At 56.7% G+C, this 20591-nt stretch overlaps 1 protein-coding gene across 5 annotated transcripts; it reads left to right on the plus strand.

Moving 5' to 3' along the window:
* Positions 1-5213: 5213 nt before the first annotated feature.
* UBTF (upstream binding transcription factor) lies at positions 5214-19130 on the plus strand. 5 transcript variants are annotated; one of them, XM_079797342.1, is made up of 21 exons: positions 5214-5612; positions 8494-8628; positions 10045-10220; positions 10762-10845; positions 10943-11098; positions 13662-13726; positions 14013-14133; positions 14484-14594; positions 14934-15067; positions 15211-15352; positions 15559-15600; positions 15699-15812; positions 15906-16061; positions 16424-16579; positions 16682-16792; positions 17232-17320; positions 17420-17609; positions 18315-18362; positions 18462-18533; positions 18636-18779; positions 18864-19130. In XM_079797342.1, the coding sequence occupies exons 2-21, from the start codon at positions 8571-8573 to the stop codon at positions 18987-18989; spliced, it is 2295 nt and encodes a 764-aa protein (XP_079653468.1). In that variant the 5' UTR covers positions 5214-5612; positions 8494-8570; the 3' UTR covers positions 18990-19130. The 5 variants fall into 5 exon arrangements, with proteins under 5 accessions (XP_079653468.1, XP_079653466.1, XP_079653470.1 ...); XM_079797340.1 differs by lacking the exon at positions 5214-5612 and adding an exon at positions 5709-6063; XM_079797341.1 differs by lacking the exon at positions 5214-5612 and adding an exon at positions 7234-7370.
* The last annotated feature ends 1461 nt before the right edge of the window (positions 19131-20591 follow it).

Genomic DNA, 20591 nt, shown 5'->3' on the forward strand with positions numbered 1-20591 from the left:
AGCAAAGAGAATAATGACTGATGAGAGAGGAAAAAACACACAAAACAAAACAAAGCAGGCAGAGCATCCAAGGATTGTGGAACAACTACAAAAGATATAGCAGACACATAATGGAAATGCCAGAAGGAGAAGAAAGAGAAAAACAGAAGCAGTATTTGAAACAATAATGACTGAGAATTTTCCAAATTAATGTCAGATACCAAATCACAGATCCAAGAAACTCAGAGAACTCTGAACAAATAAGCAAATGAACAACAACAACAAAATCTTATGCTGGCTGGTGTGGCTCAGTGGTTGAGCATGGACCCATGAACCAGGAGGTCATAGTTTAATTTTAAAATAAAAAACTTCTGCTTTGCAAAAGATAGTATCAAGAGAATGAGAAGACAAGCTGCAGACTGGGAGAAGATATTTGCAAAAGACATGTCTGGCAAAGGACTATCACCTAAAACATACAAAGAACTCTTAAAACTCAACAAGAAAACAAACAACTTGATTGACATATGGGACAAAGATCTGAGCAGACATCTCACCAGAAAGCATAAACAGACGGCAACTAAGCATGTGAAAAGATATTCAACATCGTAGGCCATTAAGGAATTGCAAATTAAAGCAATGAGATATCACTACACACATTCAAATATCCAAAAATCCAAAAACACTGGCAACACCATTTGGCAATTAATGTTCATATATTTATATCCTAATCCACAAATTCCACCCCTGGAAATATACCTAAGAGGAATGAATGCCATATGTCTACTGAAAGGAATGCACAAGAATGTTTGGAGCAGCTTTATTTATAACAGTAAAAAATGCAACAACTGAAATGACCATTAGAAATAGAAAGAATAAATTGTGGTATATTTATGCAATGGAATACTATATAGCAATGAGAAAGGAACGAACTACATGCAACATGATAGTCTCAGACATAATGTTGAATGGGAGGTCATATGTAAAAGAGCATACACGGTATGATTCTATGTACATGAACTCCAAAAACTGGCTAAACTTCTTTATGGCAATAGGGTTCAGAATACTGGTGACATTTGGAGATGAATGTGGACTTTCTAGATGCTAGATGCTAGAAATATTCAATATCTTGATCTGGTTGGTGGTTACATTACACAAACACATACACACACATATGACATGTATACTAATTCATCAAGCTGTACACTTAAGATGTGTATACTTATTTATCTGTAAGTTCTACCTCAATTTTTAAAAAATATATTTTATTGGTATTTTACAGAGAGGAAGGGAGAGGGATAGAGAGTTAGAAACATCAGTGAGAGAGAAACATCCATCAGCTGCCTCCTGCACACCCCCTCCTGCACACAACCATGGTACATGCCCTTGACCGGAATCGAACCTGGGACCCTTCAGTCCGCAGGCCAATGTTCTACGCACTGAGCCAAACCAGTCAGGACTCTACCTCAATTTAAAAAAATACAAATAAATAAGGGATTGCATGAATGGGAGGTGGGGGGTAATGGGGGAACAAGGACACATATGTAATACCTTAATCAATAAAGAAATAAAAATAAATAAATAAGGGACAGTAGCTCCCCCACCCCCCCCCCAAAAAAAATGAAAAGAGACAGGGAGAAGTCTTTATGTCACTATCCTATATAATAAAGAGCTAATATGCAAATGGTCATCATGCCCTCACACCTCAGACACTCAACACTGGGGAGAGAGGAATGGGGACCAGCCAAGCACAAATGAGCTCATGAGAGAGGAATGGGGACCAGCCAGGCTGTGGCCTGGGAGAGGGAAAAGCCTTCCACCCCATGGACCCGAGCGCCTGCGACTACAGCCCGGGCGAAGCCTCCCTCCCATGGTCCCCTGCGGCTGCGGCTGGCCCAGGCAAAGCCAGCCCGTGTCTAGGTTCCTGCCGTGGGCCAGAGGGAGGGGATCCTGGGTCCCAGGTGTGGGGTGAGGCAGAGGTGGTTAGGGGCAATCAGGCCAGCAGGGGAGCAATTAGGGGCAATCAGGCAGAGGTGGTTAGGGGCAATCAGGCAGGTAAGCAGAGGGGTTAGGGGTGATCAGGCAGGCAGGCAGGCGAGTGGTTAGAAGCCAGTGGTCCCGGATTTTGAGAGGCAGTTGGACATCCCCCGAGGGGTCCCAGATTGGAGAGGGTGCAGGCCAGGCTGAGGGACCCTCCCCCCCTGCACAAATTTTGTGCACCGGGCCTCTAGTCTTAAATAAAAATTTAAAAACAGGACATTTCACCCTAGCTGGTTTGGCTCAGTGGATAGAGCGTCAGCCTGCAGACTGAGGGGTCCTGGGTTCGATTCCAGTCAAGGGCACATGCCTGGGTTGTGGGCTTAATTCCCAGGAGGGGGCATGCAGGAGGCAGCTGATCAATGATTCTCTTTCATCTTAATGTTTCTCTCTCTCTTTCCCTCTCCCTTCCTCTCTGAAATCAATAATACATATATATATATATATATATATATATATATATATATATATATATATATATATATATATTTAAAACAGGACATTTCCAAAACACATTAAAGTATATAACTTTGAAAATAATATGTTCATCTATACACTATCTAAAATTACTCCACGAACACACCAGGAATTCAAGTACCACATTTTGGTTAACGCATTCCAGGCACACTAGGTGTTTTATATGAGCTGCTGCTGAAATACTGGCAACCCAGGAAAAGGCTGGGGCCAAGTAGAGAGCTTGTAGTTAGGATTGTGCCCTGTCACCAGCCTGGGCTGGGGTTGTGGAATGCTGAGGCTCCGCTCCAAGTCACAGGGCAGAAAACTGGAAGGGAGGGATGGATAAATTGGGAGAGGAGGCGAAGAAAAAGGACCAAGGGCAGATTCCCTCACGCTCTGGCCCAGAGCCCAAGTCCTAGACTTCTGACCTCACCAGGGACGCAATAGATGTAAAACAAGCCAATCGGTTTCCAAGTGGGAAGAGTGCCAGCCATGATTTTTGCTGCCCAAGGAATGAAAAGTCAATAGTAATCATTCTTATGATTCATGTTCATCCTGTTTTATTCCAAAGCACTTTACCGAAAGGTCCTTTCGCCCGGCCATTATGTTCAGGGCCAGGAGGCAGGACACCTGGACTCCAGATCTTGTGCATGGAAGACTTGGAAATTCCTTGGGGTTTAAGTTTCTCCCACTGTAATTGTGGGAAGTAACATTGTGAAGAATTTTACATATATCGCCCTGGCCGGTGTGGCTCAGTGGATAGAGTGTCGGCCTGCGGACTGAAGGGTCCCGGGTTCGATTCCCGGTCAAGGGCACATGCCTGGGTTGCGGGCTGCATCCCCAGTAGGGGGCGTGCAGGAGGCAGCCGATCCATGATTCTCTCTCATCCTTGATGTTTCTCTCCCTCTCCCTTCCTCTCTGAAGTCAATAAATATATATTTTAAAAAAATAAAAATAAAAGATTCCCCCGTCTTTAAAAAAAAAAAAGAATTTTACATATATCGTTTCGCTTGACCCTCCAACGCTGGTGAGGAAAGCAGAGAACATAGGATTGTTATTCTAATTTTATAGATAAGGAAAATGGGATCAGGTGACTGGGTCAGACTCACACTATCAACATGGTGGGGAAGCTGAGATGCTGGGAAGCTGGGACCTCTCTTTCCAAATGCTTTGTTGTTTCCCAGTCAAAACAAGAAAGTCAGTTCCTGTGAGATGGCTTGATCCAACACAAAATGCCCTGTGTATGTTCCAAGGGCAGAACTGGATTTCTGGGGCTGAAACTTGTTTAAAAAAAATTTCTTTTTCTGGGCGGGGGTGAGGGGGGGGTAACTCATTAACAAAAATATCGAATGATGAGTCAAAATTAAGCACAGGGTCTTAGACAACCCTACAAACGAGGGGCCCTGAGACTTCAGCTGCGTTAGCATTAAGGTAGCACCTCTCTTACAGGCCCTGCCCACTCAAAAATCCGGACACACCAGATCGTGACAGGGGTTTCCTCCCTGCTTGTGAAACGTGGCAGATGCGGGCTGTGGAGTCCTGGGAAAGGAATCTCATTTCTCCCAGGAGACAAGAGGAATTACAACAGCAGCGAGGCCGCTTTGTGAGGACGGAGAAGGCTGTGTGCCAGGGACGCGTCCAAAGGGGCCGGTGTCCCAGCTGGCGGAGATGTGGGCTGGAGCCGCGTTGGTGTGGGAGACCGGCGGCCTGGGAGCAGGAGCAATGGCTGCCTGCAAAGCTGTGGCCCAAACCGTAGGCAGGCCTGTTGGAGTCAGGCGTCCTTCCATCTTCTGGCTCCCTGCGTCCTAATAAACCTTCCTCTGAGGAGGCAAGGCTGAGACCGACAACCACAGCCGACCGCAGTGGGAGGGTAGATCGTGGCCTCCGCCCAGGCTTTTCCATCTCCGGCCGCAGGATGCTGCCGTGCGGGAGGCCTACGCGAAGGCTGCCCCGCTGCGGCTCAGGCGGAGAGGCCGGGGTGCCAGGCTCCCCTCGGGGCTCCCGGCTGACGGTGGGGTAGAGGGAGAGGACGGGAGTGGGGGCAGCGCCCGTGGCCTGCTTTCCCAGGGCTGGCCCCGTCTTTTTGACAAGCTGATTGCGTGGCGAGGATTGGCTGGTCCCGGCGTGACGCCGATTAACAACAAAGGTGGAGTTGGAAGAAATTAGATTAAAGGAGAGAGAAAAAATTAAAGGGGGAGCTGGCAGGGGACTGGAGGCAGAGACCGAAGGGGAGATGTGCGAAGCCTGGTCTCCTGGCTCCGACTTCGCCCGGGAAGGGAAGCCCTTCCGAAAACCCACCGGGATTTTGCTCTCCACCCCCACCCCGGCCCAGCTAACGAAGCCTGGGTGCAAGGAATGGCTACCGCTTCTTGAGAAATCCCCCCAACTCCCACCCTGACACCCCTTGATATGGCTCAGGGGGAGAACTTTTTGCTCGGACTCCTCGGATCCGAAACCCGGCGGAGGTGAGGGGTATTGAGAACGACGAGAGGCTCGATCTAAAACCCGGAAGGCTCCCGCGGGGCACCGAGATCGGCCGAGGCGGGGTGCTCCCCGGGTTTTTCCATGTGTTGCAAATCTAAGAGCTTCTTTCTTGCCTTTTTTTTTTTTTAATACCCCCCTCCTCTTTGCTCTCCTCCTACCCCCCCCCCCCCCCGCTTTGGCTTTAGGGTTGCAAAAGCAAAGAGCAATAAAAAAAAAAAAAACCGCGCACACACTCAGACACACACCAGTGGCGACAGGGGAGAGTTGGAAAGACGCAGGAGAGAAGCAGGAGGCAGGAGGCAGCCGGGAGGGAGCAATGGGAGCGGGAAGCAGCAAGGTTCCCTCGCAGATCCCCCTCCGGCCCCACGTCGCCTCGTCGGCCCCGATAGGGGAGCGAGGAGCCGGGCGAGCAGATGGGAGTGAAGCTCGCTCCAGGCAGCGGGCTTGGCCGGAGCATGGAGGAGCCGCCAAGCGACCGGCTGATTGGAAGAGAAACGCAGAGCGATGGAGGCGGGGGTAGGAGGACGATTTCTCTGCGGGGACTGGCGGCGGCGTACACGCCCGGGTCGGGCGCTGCAGAGCTTGGCTAGCTTTCAACCCGCGCTCGCCGGCTCCAGCCCCGCGAGCCCCCACCCCCAGCCCTCCCGACAGCTCCGCAGGTGAGTGCGAGCTGGGGGCAAAAGACCCAAAAGTCTCAACACGCCCGCCCTGCCAAACAAAAAAAAGAAAGAAAAGCATTTTTTCTTTTTATTTATTTTCGTGCAGCCCCCAGCGCAGTGGGAGGGAAAGGGTGAGGCTGAGCAGCCCGGAGGAGGCGGAGGGGCCAGGCGAGGCCTGGGTGGCCCGGGAGGCGGCGGCGCCGAGGCGGCTCTGACGGTCGAGCGCTCGGAGCGGCGCCGCGCTGCGCCGAGGCGGGCGGGCGGGCGGGCGGAGCGGGGCGGGCGGAGCGCGGCGCGTGGGGCTCGCCATTAGCCGTCGCTCCGCTTCGCCATCTCGGGCTTTGTCTGGCGACTCACAGCCCCGGCATCGGCTGCGGCGGAGCTGCGGCTCGGCTCTTCGGCCCGCCGCACCCCTAGGTGCCCCTGGCCCGCGCTCCCATTCACACGCTCGGTAAGTGAGCCCCAGCGCCGTAGATTTCGGGGGAGAGCTTGCTGCGAGAGGCAGCGGCGCCGATCTCCATGCGCCCGGGCAGGCCTGGGGAGACATGCCGGGCTGGATTGAACCGGCTCCCCGAGAGGCTCCTCTGCCGGAGCCCGTCGCTCCCTCGCCCTTTCTGGGGTGTAAGAAGCAAAGGGTTTTTGTTTTTAAATTTACAGAGAGGGAATTTTGTAGGTTGGCTGTCTTTTTCTTTTTTAACTTTCGTGTGTATTCTCTTCGGTAGCAAGGGAACCGCGAGGTAGGCGCCGAAGCCTGGCGCCGCGGACGACTAGCGCGCGCCCCAAGCTGGTGGCCACGCTCCGGGGATGAGGGTGGGAGCGGTCCGCCGGCTTCGGGTGGCGGGAGCGGGGAGCGGGCGAGAGCTGGCGTGGAAGCCCGAATCTGAGCCTAGAGGACTTGGGGGAGAGCTCCGGAGCAGGGCCACGGGCACCCCTAAGCCTCCCAGGCCGCCGGGGGCCCCTCCAGGCACCTTCTCAGACCGCGCCTCGCGCCCTCCCTCCCCACGGCCGAGCATGCCAGTTCCCCCGCGGGTCTGGCGAGGTCGCTCTCGGCGCCCGCCCGTCCCGGCTCCGAGCTCCGCCGCCATCCGGGCGGCTGCGTGTCTCCCTGCCCCGGCCCCCCCCCTCCCCGGCAGCAGCAGCAGCCGCCGCCGCCGCCACCACCACCACCACCACCACACCACCCCCCCTCCTCTCCTTCCTTCCCTCCGCCTCGGCCGCCCGGGTCCCCCCAGCTCCCGCCCCTCCTCCCAGCTGCCCCCCGCGGAGCCCGCCCGGGCAGGCTGTGGGAGGGAGCGGAGCCGGCGAGGCGGGCGGGCTGGCGCTCGCTCCCCGGGGGTCGGTGTGCGCTCCACGGGGAAGGACGCGCTCGCTGCCCCGCTTCTCCCGCCCCCCTCCCGCTCCTCCTCCTCCCTTCTCCCTCCTCCTCCCCGCTCCGGCGGCGGAGGCTGCTGCGGCGGCGGGGGGTGTGCGAGCTGAGGCCGGGGCCGGCGGGCGGGCGGCGGGCGGGCTGCCTGCAGGCGGAGGGCGCTGTGCTTTGTGCTTTTCGCCGCGAGGAGCAGCAGGCAGCAGCCACAGCCGCCGCCACAGCAGCAGCAGCAGCAGCCGCCGCCCCAGCGCTGCCGCCGCGCCCGGAGGAGGAGCTGCTGCCGCCGCGGGAGGGAGCTGCGGCTGTGCCCGGCCGAGCGGGGGAGGGCGCCGCCGCTCAGAACCGGGGAGGGAGCCGCCGGAGCGGGAAGCCCGGAGGCCGCGCTGAGCCGGGTAACCGAAGCGGCTTGGGACGCATCCGCGGTCAGGACTGGGCGGCGGGGAGCGAACAGCGGGTGCGGTGAACGCCCGGAGGGGTCCCGGGGCCACCTCCGGGCAGAACACGGGACGAGGGAGGACCAGGGCACTGGAGAGGACGCCGAGAACCGGGGGAGGGGAGGGGAGGGCAGGAAGCGAGGCCCGAGCCGAGCCCCGGCCGCGAGCGGAGGAGGCCGCGCTTCTGCGAGCCGGCAGGCGCAGTTCTCGCCGGCCGCCGGAGGGGGCGGCGGGGCCGGTGAGCGCTGCGCCCCCGCCTCCGGGCCGCCGTCCTCCCGCCCTCTCCTTGGCTCGGCTCCCCGGAGGCCGGGGCGGGGGCGCCGGCGGGGCTGGGCCGCAAGCTCGGGGAGAAGGCGGCGGTTCCCGCCGTGGTCGCGCCTCTGCGCCGGGTTCCTCCGTGCGCTTCGGGGTCGCTGGGCGGTGGCGGCCCCGCTGGCCCGGGTGGGTGGCTCGGGGGTGGGGGGCAGGCCGCTTCTTTCCGGCTGCTCGCCCGCCCAGGCGGGCAGAGACGGCGTCGGGTGCCCGAGAAGGGGGGGCGGCGGGAATCCGGATCCGGTCCCCGGGGGCGGTGCGGCCGCTGCTCTCCGGGGCCGGCGGCGGCTGCGTTGCGTCCGGGTCCCCGCCGGGTTGCGGAGGCGGGGGGAACCGGCTGGGGGGAGGCGGGAGGAGGAGACTGCGGCGCGTGCCCGCTTCCGCGGCCGCGCGCGCCCTTTACCCGCCCTTCCTCCTCCCCCGCCCTCCAGCCTGGGGCCTCCCCCGGGCGGGCGCGTAGGGAGGAGGAGTTTTTTCTCTTGGCCTGGGTGGGGGAAGGAGGGCGGGCGCTAGCTGCACGCGGGAGCCGGGAGCTGGGAGCAGTCTCTCGCGTGGGCAGGGGAGGGCGCACGCCGCCGAGCCTGGCTGCAAGGGCTGGGGGTGGGGGTTAGGGGGAAAAGGGGGAGAGTCCTCTCACACCCACCTACCCATTAAATCTACTAGGGTCCTGACAGGGTCTCTCGGAGAGTGGGGACGTTTGCCCCCCTCCCCTCTGGGGGAGGGAGGAATAGAAACTCCCTCTGAGTAGAGGCTGCTATCTCTTCTGAAGGGTGAGGTGGCTTTGAACCCGGATTGCCCGGCCAGCGTGACCAAGGAGGTGGCTGGAGGTGGCCGGACGGCTGGAGAATGAACGGAGAAGCAGACTGCCCCACAGACCTGGAAATGGCCGCCCCCAAGGGCCAAGGTAGGAGCCCCCATCCTTAGTCCTCTTTAACTTAAATCCTCTTTTCCCACATGGCTGCCTCCACTCCCCTCCTACAGGGTTTCTCCACTCTGCATTCTCTGAATTGAGATAAGGGCAAGGGTGTCTGTAAGAGTCACGCATCCCTCACCCTGGGGGTTTGGCTCAGTCCAAATTATTAAGCCTTGTATTTTTCACACTCCATATGCCCCCTCCCCGTGTTAGAGAGAGAGAGAAGGAGGCCCTGTAAGCCTTCCTTCTGGGGTTCCCAGTCAGCCTGGGATGTGTCCTTCCCCAGTGCCCTGGAATGGGAGGAAGGATGAGGAATGTGGAGGCAGGGGGAGAAGCGAGGGGTTGGGAAGGATTTTCAGGGTTTTTTATGACTAAGAGGAAGAGTTTTTTGGTGAGGTACTTGGAAAGGGTGTGTTGATGGTTTGAGACCCTAAACCCAGGGAGTTATTTTTATAACTAGAGCTTACCCCAACCAGTAGGGATCCAGTGTGTATGGGGGCAGGGGGTAAGATGAAGCTGAGCATCTGGGCCATGGAGAGGAGAGAGGACTGTGGGTTTATGTGACCTGCCTTACAGAAACCCAGGCCCAGGTTACCAGATGTAAATGCAAATGAGGAGCCCTTTCGACGCCTAGCCTTGGATAGCTGTTCTCCCAGCTCACTCTCTAGGGTAGGCCTCACTGCAGCTGCATTTCAGTGACTGGCCCAGACTCTTTTTATGCCTACATGGGAGTTAGGCTGAGAAGACAGCTCAGAATTCTGGGGGTCCTCCCTGGAGCCAGGGCCCTGAGGGCCTTTGCCTGCCTTACATTAAAGCTTTCCTTTATGGAAACGAAATAACCATTTCCATTCAGTTTTTCTCACTTGCCCCAAATTCTCCTTAGACCTTCCTTCAGAGGCCAAGAGGGAGGGGGATGATGGAATACCCATTTCTCTAATGTTAGTTTCCAGCTGTGCTGGAGAGAAACATTGCATTGGTTCTCCTTACTACCCACATCCCATCCGCAGTTGTTGAACTCTTAGGGTATCTGCCTAGAATTTGGACTTGAACTTGGCGACACCTTTAGAAATGTTGCCTCTTGCTTCCCTCCCCTCTCTGATAAGCTATCTGTTTTCCCAATGGGCCTCAATCACAGTAGCTTCATTTCCTCCTTCCCTACAATAAATAGTACCGTGTGGCACTCAGGTCTGGCTTTCTAGGTATGACACTGTCTGGACAGGCATCCCTGCTCTAATTCATATGGCCACAGTTTCTCCTTAGGGCTAGGCCATGTTTTGTCTGTCTACAGATGGGAGGTAACCCGGGACTGGGAAGCTCTGGGGAGGAAGAGTTGAGCACATAGGGACTGGGGAATTGATGAGGGGATAGCATGAGCCAGTCACGATCACCTTTCTTACCCCTCTCCAGACCGCTGGTCTCAGGAAGACATGCTGACTTTGCTAGAATGCATGAAGAACAACCTTCCATCCAATGACAGTTCCAAGTTCAAAACCACTGAGTCACATATGGATTGGGAAAAAGTAGCATTTAAAGACTTTTCTGGAGACATGTGCAAGCTCAAATGGGTGGAGATTTCTAACGAGGTAACTGATACCCTCCCCCCGCTTCCTGACACACAGGAGCACACCTCTATACGGACCCCTGCCTTAACTTTCCTGGTGTGGGAGATGAAACAGAAGTCTATGAACAGGAGGGAAAGAGACCGGGTGCATTTTGGGAGGTGGTACAGTCGACAGCACTGGCCTAGAGTTCTCAGTTCTACCAGTTTCTAGCTTTGTGGCCTTGCATACTTACCATCTTGGAGCTTCTGTTTCCTGAGCTCTTCTGGGGGTTGAATGGGGTGCTGCATAGACAACCACATTGAGGTCAGGTGGTCACCTTGTTGCTGTCCTTTGGTGTGTCTGACTGCCTGGGCCTCTGCAGTAGGCATGAGCCAGTGCCTGGGTGTCTGCTTTGATGTGAGGAGCCACCTGAGTTGTGTGGCTGTCGGCCTCTGCGCCTCCTCTTTTGTTAAGTCTAGTCTAATGGAAAGTAGAGGAAACCCGTTGGAAAACGGGAGTATGCTACTGGGTAGTGCCCCCTCTTCTGAACTTCCCCTTCCACTCACCTCCCTTCTTCTTCCAGGTGAGAAAGTTCCGTACATTGACAGAACTGATCCTCGATGCTCAGGAACATGTTAAAAATCCTTACAAAGGCAAAAAACTCAAGGTGAGTTTCCAGGAGGAGGAGCACAAGGGGTAGGAGAGGAATGGCCCAAAGAATGGATGGTGTCTGACCTTCACTGTGTCCTTGTCCCTCATTCCAGAAACACCCCGACTTCCCAAAGAAGCCCCTGACCCCTTATTTCCGCTTCTTCATGGAAAAGCGGGCCAAGTATGCTAAACTTCACCCTGAGATGAGCAACCTGGACCTGACCAAGATTCTGTCCAAGAAATACAAGGAACTGCCCGAGAAGAAGAAGGTGGGGGGAGGGGGGCTAAGGTGGCTGGGAGGGAAAAGGCTGGGAGCAGCTGGTGTGGCGGGGGTCAGCTGCTGGGGTCAGGGGGTGGGACTCAGACAAAGGGACTTTGGTATCAGGGATGTGGGTGGGTCAAGACAAAGGGACTTGGTATCAGGGATGTGGGTGGGTCAGCAGAGCAGAGTAGGGTCTTGGGCAGCCACACCTGATCACCCACTTCCCGGCCCACACACCATAAATCACAGGCACTGTCACAGGTGTAACCCAGGCTGAGCTAGGTGCTGGGACCATCCACAGCCCACGGTGTTGTTTTACACAGCTCTGCTCCCATGCGCACATCCTCATTGTTAGGCCTGCACAGCAGTTCTTCACCCTCTGACATGTCCTGACATGGTCTCATTTGATGCTTGCAGTATCCTCATAAAGGCAGCCCCAGAAGAACAGGTTATCCGATTTTGTGAGCAAGGAACCGGGGTGCTGGAGGGTATCGTGTCCCAGGTCACAAAACTAATGATGCTAGAACAGGACTTGGGTTTAGTGCTCTAGACTCCCTGCCTAGAGCTCTTCTCATTGCCACATCCATATGTTAGGTGGGTTTCCTTCCCATGCACACATGTTTGCCCAAGGATACACATGGTCTGTGGTGGCCTCATGCTATACCAGACCATTGGAGGCTGTCAACCTTGATCAGAGGTCGCCCTAGCCTCTCAGGCAGAGATAGATGGTCAAGTACAGTGAGAACAATAGTCCCTCAAACAGAGAGGCAGCAAAGCACTGGAGGATCCTGCAGCTGGGACATGAGTGAGATGAGGTAGGGAGCGAGGGACCCAAAGAAGAGATGCTAGACGGCCAAGATGGAGCCAGAGAGGTGATGAGGGGCATCAGAGTTGTCTACAACCAGCTCTCAGGAGGTGGCACTGGCCGTTGCACTGTGGGTAGCCCTTTGCCTGGTGTATGCACCCTGGCTGCGGGCTCTTACGCCCTTGGTTCTGGACTCCACAAAGGAGCGAATTTGGCTGGGTAAAACCAGCTGTCTTCCACTGCTGCCTGAAGTGAGCAGGAGCCTGAATTGCTGCAGCTGTTGACCCTTTGATGGGGATATTGAAGAGCTAACTATACAAGCGACACCCAGTCACTCATGGGGTGGGAGGAAGAGACAGGGTCTGAGGACCGGGGAGGGACCGGAGGAACTGTGATAGAGTGGGTAGTGTGCTGGCCTAGGGGACGTGAGGCTTGGACCTGTTCTGGCTCCCCCTGAATTGCTGTGTGTGCCCTTCGGTAAGTCACTTTACTGCTCCAGGCCTGGTCTTAGCTGACGGGTGTGGAGGCCGAGCCCCGGCTCTGCGGTGCCATCCAGCTCGAAAAGCTGCTGTTGTGTGAGGAGGGCTGAGATTGGGGTCAAGCAGGCTGGGCTCTGCTCCCAATTTTCTGTGGGAGCCCGAGGAAAGCGGGGCTTCCCACACCTGGTGTCTTCCGCACGAGGCAGGGATTGGGCTCAAACACTATGAGCCCCGGGCCCCTTCCAGTGCTAATGATTGTGAATCTAGGCAAGCGGGGGTGGGGGAAGGGAGGTGAACACTGGCTGGGAGCCATGACCGAAGGTAGATCAGGAAGGAAAAAGACGTTGGGAAGGAAGGAGAGAGGAGTGTGGAGAAGTTGGGAAGAGTCAGGTGATGGTTGGGAAGGAGGACCAGGCTGATGGAAGGGGTGAAGGAGAAAATGGGGACGCCTAGTGGCAGAGAAGGCGATGGCTGAGGAGGGAAGGAGGATGGTATCAGAATTGTGAAGGATAGCCAGGGATCCAGAGGTGGTGGATTGGGGGAAAATATCCCAATTTAAGAGACATCTATTAGGATGTGACTTGCATTGCAAGAATTCACTCTGGGTTCCCTTCAACACACTCCTGCCTTGGAAGCAGGACTACCTCTGAGGGGCTAGACCAGTGGTCGGCAAACTGCGGCTCGCGAGCCACATGCGGCTCTTTGGCCCCTTGAGTTTTTAGCAAAGGCCAGCTTAGGAGTACCCTAATTAAGTTAATAACAATGTACCTACCTATCTAGTTGAAGTTTAAAAAATTTGGCTCTCAAAAGAAATTTCCATCGTCGTACTGTTGATATTTGGCTCTGTTGACTGATGAGTTTGCCGACCACTGGGCTAGACCAGTATCAGTTGCCACAGACATGGGAGGAGGGAGTGATGGAGGCGTGTCCTACACCTCCTGACAGCTCATTGTGGGAGTTTTGAGGTGTTGGGGAGAGGTGGAGGGGTAGGTTTGGGGGGAGTCCCAGCCCTGTCACGGTTTGCTGTGTGACGGGGTGTCATAAACAAAAGGAGTAGGATGTGTTCTGGGAGACCCCTGTAAGTTCTCACTAATCTGGGCTACTGTTGAGCCCTGCCCCCACCCCCCACCCCCTACCGGAAGGCAGGCCGGCATCCCCTGCCTGCTCATGCCATCCTCCATTCATCCATGTCACCAACTGGGAGGCAAAATAGCTAGCAAGGAGGACTCTGGCTTTTGTAGCTCAGGCCTTGGGTTGTGGATGACCCGGTCCCCTCCTCCCCCCAGATGAAGTATATTCAGGACTTCCAGAGGGAGAAACAGGAGTTCGAGCGAAACCTGGCCCGATTCAGGTAAGGCAGTGGAGCCCAGAGGAGGGCCACAGGGCGCTGGGTGTGACAGGATAGGCTAACACTGACCAGAGCCTCAAGCCTGCCATCCGGGAGGCATGGAAGATGACGGGTCACGTGTGAACCCTAGTGGGTCATGCTCAAGGGCAGGGACAGTCAGGCAGCCACTGTCCCACTTAGTCTCCAATCGGTAGTCCTAGGAGCCTTGGTGGGCGGGGCAGCTAGCCGGGTCTGCCCTGGCAGGATCTCCCTCCAGATTGCTGATTGTTGCTCCCCACGCCCTGGCTAGGGAGGATCACCCTGACTTAATCCAGAATGCCAAGAAGTCGGACATCCCCGAGAAGCCCAAAACCCCCCAGCAGCTGTGGTACACCCACGAGAAGAAAGTGTATCTCAAAGTTCGGCCAGATGTGAGTGTCCGGCCAAGGGGTGGGGGCAGAGGGCACATGGCGGTGGCAAGGGGGGGAGCCGCGCCAGGTCGGCTGGGCATGGAGCAGGAGAGGAGGCCCCTCCCCAGGGGTGGGCTGCATGGACAGGGCCTGGGCCAGCTGGCGTGCAAGCGTGTGCGTGCGCGTGTGAGTGAGCCTGTCCCCTTGCACCCAGGCGGGACCCCCGCCTCTCCGCCTTCTCCTCCTGGCCTGTGGGGGACACTCCTGTGACCTCCTGTGGCCCGAGGGGGCGGGGCCTCTGTGCCCCCCACCCCCCTCCCCTCCCCCTGCCCCTGGCTGCCTGTGTGTGTCTGACGGCTTTTGGTTTGCAGGCCACTACGAAGGAGGTGAAGGACTCCCTGGGGAAGCAGTGGTCTCAGCTCTCGGACAAAAAGAGGCTGAAATGGATTCATAAGGCCCTGGAGCAGCGGAAGGAGTACGAGGTTAGGCTTCCGCTGCGCTCCTCCCCATCCGGCTCTTCATGAGCCTCTGCCCTCTGACTGTGGCCCCCGCACGCCGCGGGAGGCGGTCACTCCCCATCCCTCCACTGAGGGCGGGGCCTTCTGGGCCCCTCACCTCTGCCCCTACCTTCCCCACACCCCCCTACCCATGAGATCTCAGGCTAGGGCAGGGCAGGGCACCATTTGTGTGGCACAGCGCACACACGGCCACCCCCCAGCTTTGCTCCCTGCCTCCCCTTCCCAGCGGCTCTCCCCCCCACCTTCCTGGCCCCCGCTAACCCCACACCCCGTTGCCCTCCATCCTCCCACCTCACTCTGCAGGAGATTATGCGTGACTATATCCAGAAGCACCCCGAGCTGAACATCAGTGAGGAGGGCATCACCAAGTCCACCCTCACCAAGGCTGAACGCCAGCTCAAGGACAAATTTGATGGGCGACCTACCAAGCCACCTCCGTGAGCATGGCCCTGGGGTGGGTGGGTGAGTGGGCACCTGGGCAGGTAGAGAGCTGCCTGGTGAAGGACCTGGGCTTGGCTCTGCTGCCCTGGGCCGCCCTGTTGCTCACCAGGATGCTCCTCCCGTGCTTTGGTCCTGACAGGAACAGCTACTCGCTGTACTGCGCAGAGCTGATGGCCAACATGAAGGACGTGCCCAGCACAGAGCGCATGGTGCTATGCAGCCAGCAGTGGAAGCTGCTCTCCCAGAAGGAGAAGGATGCCTACCACAAGAAGTGCGACCAGGTGAGCTGTGGCGGGAGGATTCCTGGAGAGCCTGGGGAGCCTTGAAGCATGAGGTCTGACCCCTCGGGCACCTGCTTCAAAGTTGGTGTGCTGGGTCGAGCACCTGGACAGACCAACAGATAATGTTGGGCCTTCTGCTTACCATCCACGGAGGGTTCCCAGTGAGCCTGCCCCCAGACTGACCCTGGCTCCCCTTCCTTTCCCAGAAAAAGAAAGACTATGAGGTGGAACTGCTCCGTTTTCTAGAGGTGAGTGGGTGAGGCGGTGTGCAAGACCCGCTGGGCAGTTTGGGAGCGGGCTGGGAACTGGGCACACAACCCCATGCTGCCTCTTCTCCCCGGACCAGAGCCTGCCCGAGGAGGAGCAGCAGCGGGTCCTGGGGGAAGAAAAGATGTTGAACATCAACAAGAAGCAAACCACCAGCCCAGCCTCCAAGAAGCCCTCCCAGGAAGGGGGCAAGGTGGGCAGGGAGCAGCCCTGAGCTGGTGGGAGTGGGGAAGGCACGCTCCCTGTCAACACTCCATTGACTCCGACCTTCTTTGCACATCTGCAGGGCAGCTCAGAGAAGCCCAAGAGGCCAGTGTCAGCCATGTTCATCTTCTCCGAGGAGAAGCGGCGGCAGCTGCAGGAGGAGCGGCCAGAGCTCTCAGAAAGCGAGCTGACGCGCCTGCTGGCCCGCATGTGGAACGACTTATCCGAGAAGAAGAAGGTCAGGCTGGCCAGACCAGAGGGGCTGCCAGGCACCTGAATGTGGGCCGCTTCTCCTCTCGGGCCTGGCTGCACTTCCTCACCCCTGCCCTGTGCCAGCCACACTGGTGCCTGGGCTCAGATGCTGGGGCTGGGAGCCCAGCGAGTCCAGCCGGAAGGCGGGAAGCTGTCCGCTGAGGGCTGTTGGCTCCCTGGGGAGCAGCGCTGGTGGGCGGGGCTGAGCCCGAGGCTGGAGATGTCTGCACCGGCCCAGCCTCTGCTGGTCCCGCCCTTGCTGCGGTGGGAACCTTCAACAGCTGGATGGGGAACGAGCGCCCTCTGGGGGTGGCCGGAAGGCTGATGCCTGGTGCCATCCCTCTGCAGGCCAAATACAAGGCCCGGGAAGCAGCGCTGAAGGCCCAGTCTGAGAGGAAGCCGGCTGGGGAGCGCGAGGAAAGGGGCAAACTGCCGGAGTCACCCAAGAGAGCCGAGGAGATCTGGCAACAGAGCGTCATCGGGGATTACCTGGCCCGCTTCAAGGTAGGGAAGAGGGGCAAAGGGGTTGTTGGGCAGCCTGCCCACGCAGGCCGCCTCCAGTCCCAGGGGACCCCTCCCACAGCTGACAGCCCTGTCTGTCCCCAGAATGATCGGGTGAAGGCCTTGAAAGCCATGGAGATGACCTGGAACAACATGGAAAAGAAGGAGAAACTGATGTGGATCAAGAAGGCGGCTGAAGACCAAAAGCGATACGAGGTGGGAAGGGGCTGCTGGTCAGAGTTGTGCAATGGGGTGGGGTGGAGCTGGGGCCACCACCCTCCACTTAAAATTTGGGGGCCCCCTTTCTGGTGTGCAGCTTTCGTCACTGCCTGGGGCTTGGTGCCCCAAATCCCAGCCTTGGTTGTGTGACCCAGAACAAGTCTCTCAACTTCCTTCTCTGAGCCTCAGTCACACATCAGTTAAATGGATCGGACAATGGAAGTCACATGAGTGCAATTATGGCAGCACTTTCAAACCGCAGTGCCCACCACAGGTGTGAATTGTTAGCAAGTTGCTCCCTGGCCGTGCCTCAGTTTCTCCTCCTTCCTGGCACACACAAGGAGTCAGCTGAGACACTCATGGCATGGGACAAGAGATAGAAATATGTTGGGGGGTGGGGATGGGGTGACTGTAATCTTTCTGTGTGTCTCCACAGAGAGAGCTGAGTGAGATGAGGGCACCCCCAGCTGCTGCAAACTCATCCAAGAAGATGAAGTTCCAGGGAGAACCCAAGAAGCCTCCCATGTGAGTCCGGAGCCCACCCTGGAGGTGAGGAGGGTCAGAGCTGGAGAGCTACTTGGATGGTATTCTGACCCTCCCTGCACCGCCCCCGCTTCTTCTCAGGAACGGTTACCAGAAGTTCTCCCAGGAGCTGCTGTCCAACGGGGAGCTGAACCACCTGCCCCTGAAGGAGCGCATGGTGGAGATTGGCAGCCGCTGGCAGCGCATCTCCCAGAGCCAGAAAGAGCACTACAAAAAGCTGGCTGAGGAGCAGCAGAAGCAGTACAAAGTGCACCTGGACCTCTGGGTCAAGGTGAGAGGGCAGGGGACCCTTGGAAGAGGGAGGCATCCTGCTGGCTGGTCTGCATTCATGATTTTATTTGGTGTCCTACAAGGTAATGATTACTATCAGAGATAAGAAAACCAAGGCTCAGAGAGGTTAAGTAACTTACCCAACACCACACAGCTAGCGAGTAAGAAAAATCTAAGTCAGACTGCCTTTTCCTTCCCATTTGGAACCAGGGGTCCTCTCCTAGATTCTAGCTTGGCCCCCTCTCTGTGCCTTGGTTTAGCAGTGAGGTCTGTAAAGTGTGAGTCGCTTATGTCCTCCCCAGGCACTCAGGCAGGTTGGCCAGGGAAATAGCAGGGTTTAGGTGTTCGAGAAGTTTGGTGAGCCCCAGGCTGCCTTGTCAGTGGCTCCAGGTTTGGTATTGGGGTGTGAGGGATGATGCCAGGCTCGGGGGGAAGGGAGTTGTCACGGGGGACTTCTGCATTGAGGAAGGCCCTGACTCTGGAGCTTTCATCTGAGGGGACATGAAAAACAACAGTCTTAGGACAGGGTGGCTCGAAAAGGGTTCAGAGCATCTTCAGCAGAAACCCTGGAACTTGGTTCTCAGATGCCAGGGGTTTTCTGCAGAGACCCAGGTACAGGGAGACCGGGAAGAGGAATGGTTAGTAGTAAATGCTTGGCCCCACCAGCTGGTGTCCCAACGCTCACCTCCTCCTTTGTCTCTCCCAGAGTCTGTCTCCCCAAGACCGTGCAGCATATAAAGAGTACATCTCCAATGTAAGTCCGGGAGCAGGGTGGCACTGGGGTCAGGAGGGATTGGGGGTGTCTGGGACTCATGGCTGCTCCCTTTGTCTGTATCTCCATCCTCTCCTATAGAAACGTAAGAGCATGACCAAGCTGCGAGGCCCGAACCCCAAGTCCAGCCGGACTACCCTACAGTCCAAATCTGTAAGGAATCCCTCTAGCGGGGGGCAGGGGGCAGGGGGCAGGGGGGGCTCAGCACCTGGAGTGCTGTGGCAGAGACCGCTGATGCAACTCTGTCCCTCTTAGGAGTCTGAGGAGGATGAGGATGAAGACGAGGATGAGGAGGACGAGGATGAAGAAGAAGAAGATGATGAGAATGGGGACTCCTCTGAGGATGGCGGGGACTCCTCAGAGTCCAGCAGCGAGGATGAGAGCGAGGACGGGGATGAGGTGGGGTGGACGGGCATGGTGGGGAGGGAGGGTGAGGCCCTGCCAGGATGGCTATCCTGGTGATGGCATGTTTCTTGCCCCCAGAATGAGGAGGATGATGAGGATGAAGATGACGACGAGGATGATGACGAGGATGAAGACAACGAGTCTGAGGGTAGCAGCTCCAGCTCTTCCTCCTCAGGGGACTCTTCGGACTCTGACTCCAACTGAGGCTCAGCCCCATCTGGGGCTCCCCTCTCCAACTGACCGCCTTTGTTTTCCCCCCTTGTTCTGTCCCCTGCCCCTGGCCTCCCCCACTTTCTTTCTTTCTTTCTTTTTTAAACAAAATATGGTGGGGGGAGGGGCTGGAGGAGCCCAGGCCAGGACTCTGCAGCCTCAGAGACATCAGCCCTGGGGACTCTCCAGGGAGGGCAACCATCAGACTGAGCCACCACTGGACTGGACCGTCCCACCACTCTTCTGCACTTGCGGTTCCGGCATGGACAATGGACCTGGGAGTGGGGTGGGGGGGGTCCCAAAGAGTTCAGTGAGGACCTCTATACCTGCAGCCCAACTTAAAGGGGGGCGGGGTGGAAGCTTGGGAAGGACCGCTCCCTTCCCAGAGGGGCTTGCTGCCTGGACCCCCTACGTTGGAACTGGAGGCAGGGAATGTGGAGAGAGGAGGGCACGTGCCTGTGAGAAAATAGGCCCTGCCCCATTGCCCTCTCCCCTGCCCCCTGCAGGAAGGAGCTACCTGGACCCACTCTTGGGGGGAGGGGGCAGAGGTTTTTTATATATGTGTATATATTTTTTTTTAAGCTCTGAGCTGTCAACGAGACGTTTCCTACCGATCTCGGCTGCCGTCTCTGTTGTCATTTCTCCGGGAGGGAGGGTTTAGGGGGGTAAGTTTGGGACTTTTTAAAACTTGATACGTATGGAAAAGTGAGAATGTGTGTGTGTGTGTGTGTGTGTGTGTGTGTGTGTGTGTGTGTGTGTCCTGTACATAGCATGGGTGTACCTGTGGATGTGTGCAAAGGCACATGTATATGTGTGTGTGTGTAAGTGTGTAAGGGGGGGGGGGAGCCCACATCAGTCCATGAATCTGGTAAAAGGGTTGACAAAGGCCAGGGTGACATTGATCCTGGTGGGGACAGGCTGGGGCGGCCCCTTTCTCCACATCCTCTGCTTTGCCTAATCTCTGATTCAGTTAAAGGGGGTGTACTGAAGCCACTCTCTGATGCTTCCTAGCAGCTTCCCTCTGCCAGGGCCATGACTCTGAGCTGCTGCTGGTCTCCAGCAGGATGGCAGGGAGGGGGGCAGACCAGCTGAAAATTAAAGCTTGTATTTGGTGGGAAGGGCCTCGAGCCCATCCCAGGGGTCTCCTGGCCACCCTAGGCCCAGGACCTGGGCTTCAAGAGGTGTGTTGCAAGCTCTTATCCATCCTGCCTTCATATCCTCCAGCTCCCCTGCCCCCATTTCCTTTGATTTCTCAGGTCTGCTCCATTCCTGCCCCCCCCCCCCCCCCAAACCCACAGCTGGGGAAGAGGTCTGTAAAAGCTGCTTTTGCAGCTGTCCCTCTAACCCTTCCCAGCTATCCCCAAAATTTTGGTACCCTGATCCTAGATCCTTAATAAGCCAAGCCACCTTGTCTCTGTGGGTTTAATTTTTTTTGTTTTTGATTAAATTTTGGCTTTTTTTTTTTTTTTTTTTTTTTTTTTTGCAATCATGTCAGTGAGCTATTTAATTGGGTCTCTGTGCTTTTCAACCTTCCCCCCTCTGAATGAAAGCCAAGAAATGGGGGGAAGAGTGGGAACTCCACCTAGGAGGTGGGAT

The sequence above is a fragment of the Cnephaeus nilssonii genome (assembly GCF_951640355.1).
Source record: "Cnephaeus nilssonii genome assembly, chromosome: 19".
NCBI lineage: Eukaryota > Metazoa > Chordata > Mammalia > Chiroptera > Vespertilionidae > Cnephaeus > Cnephaeus nilssonii.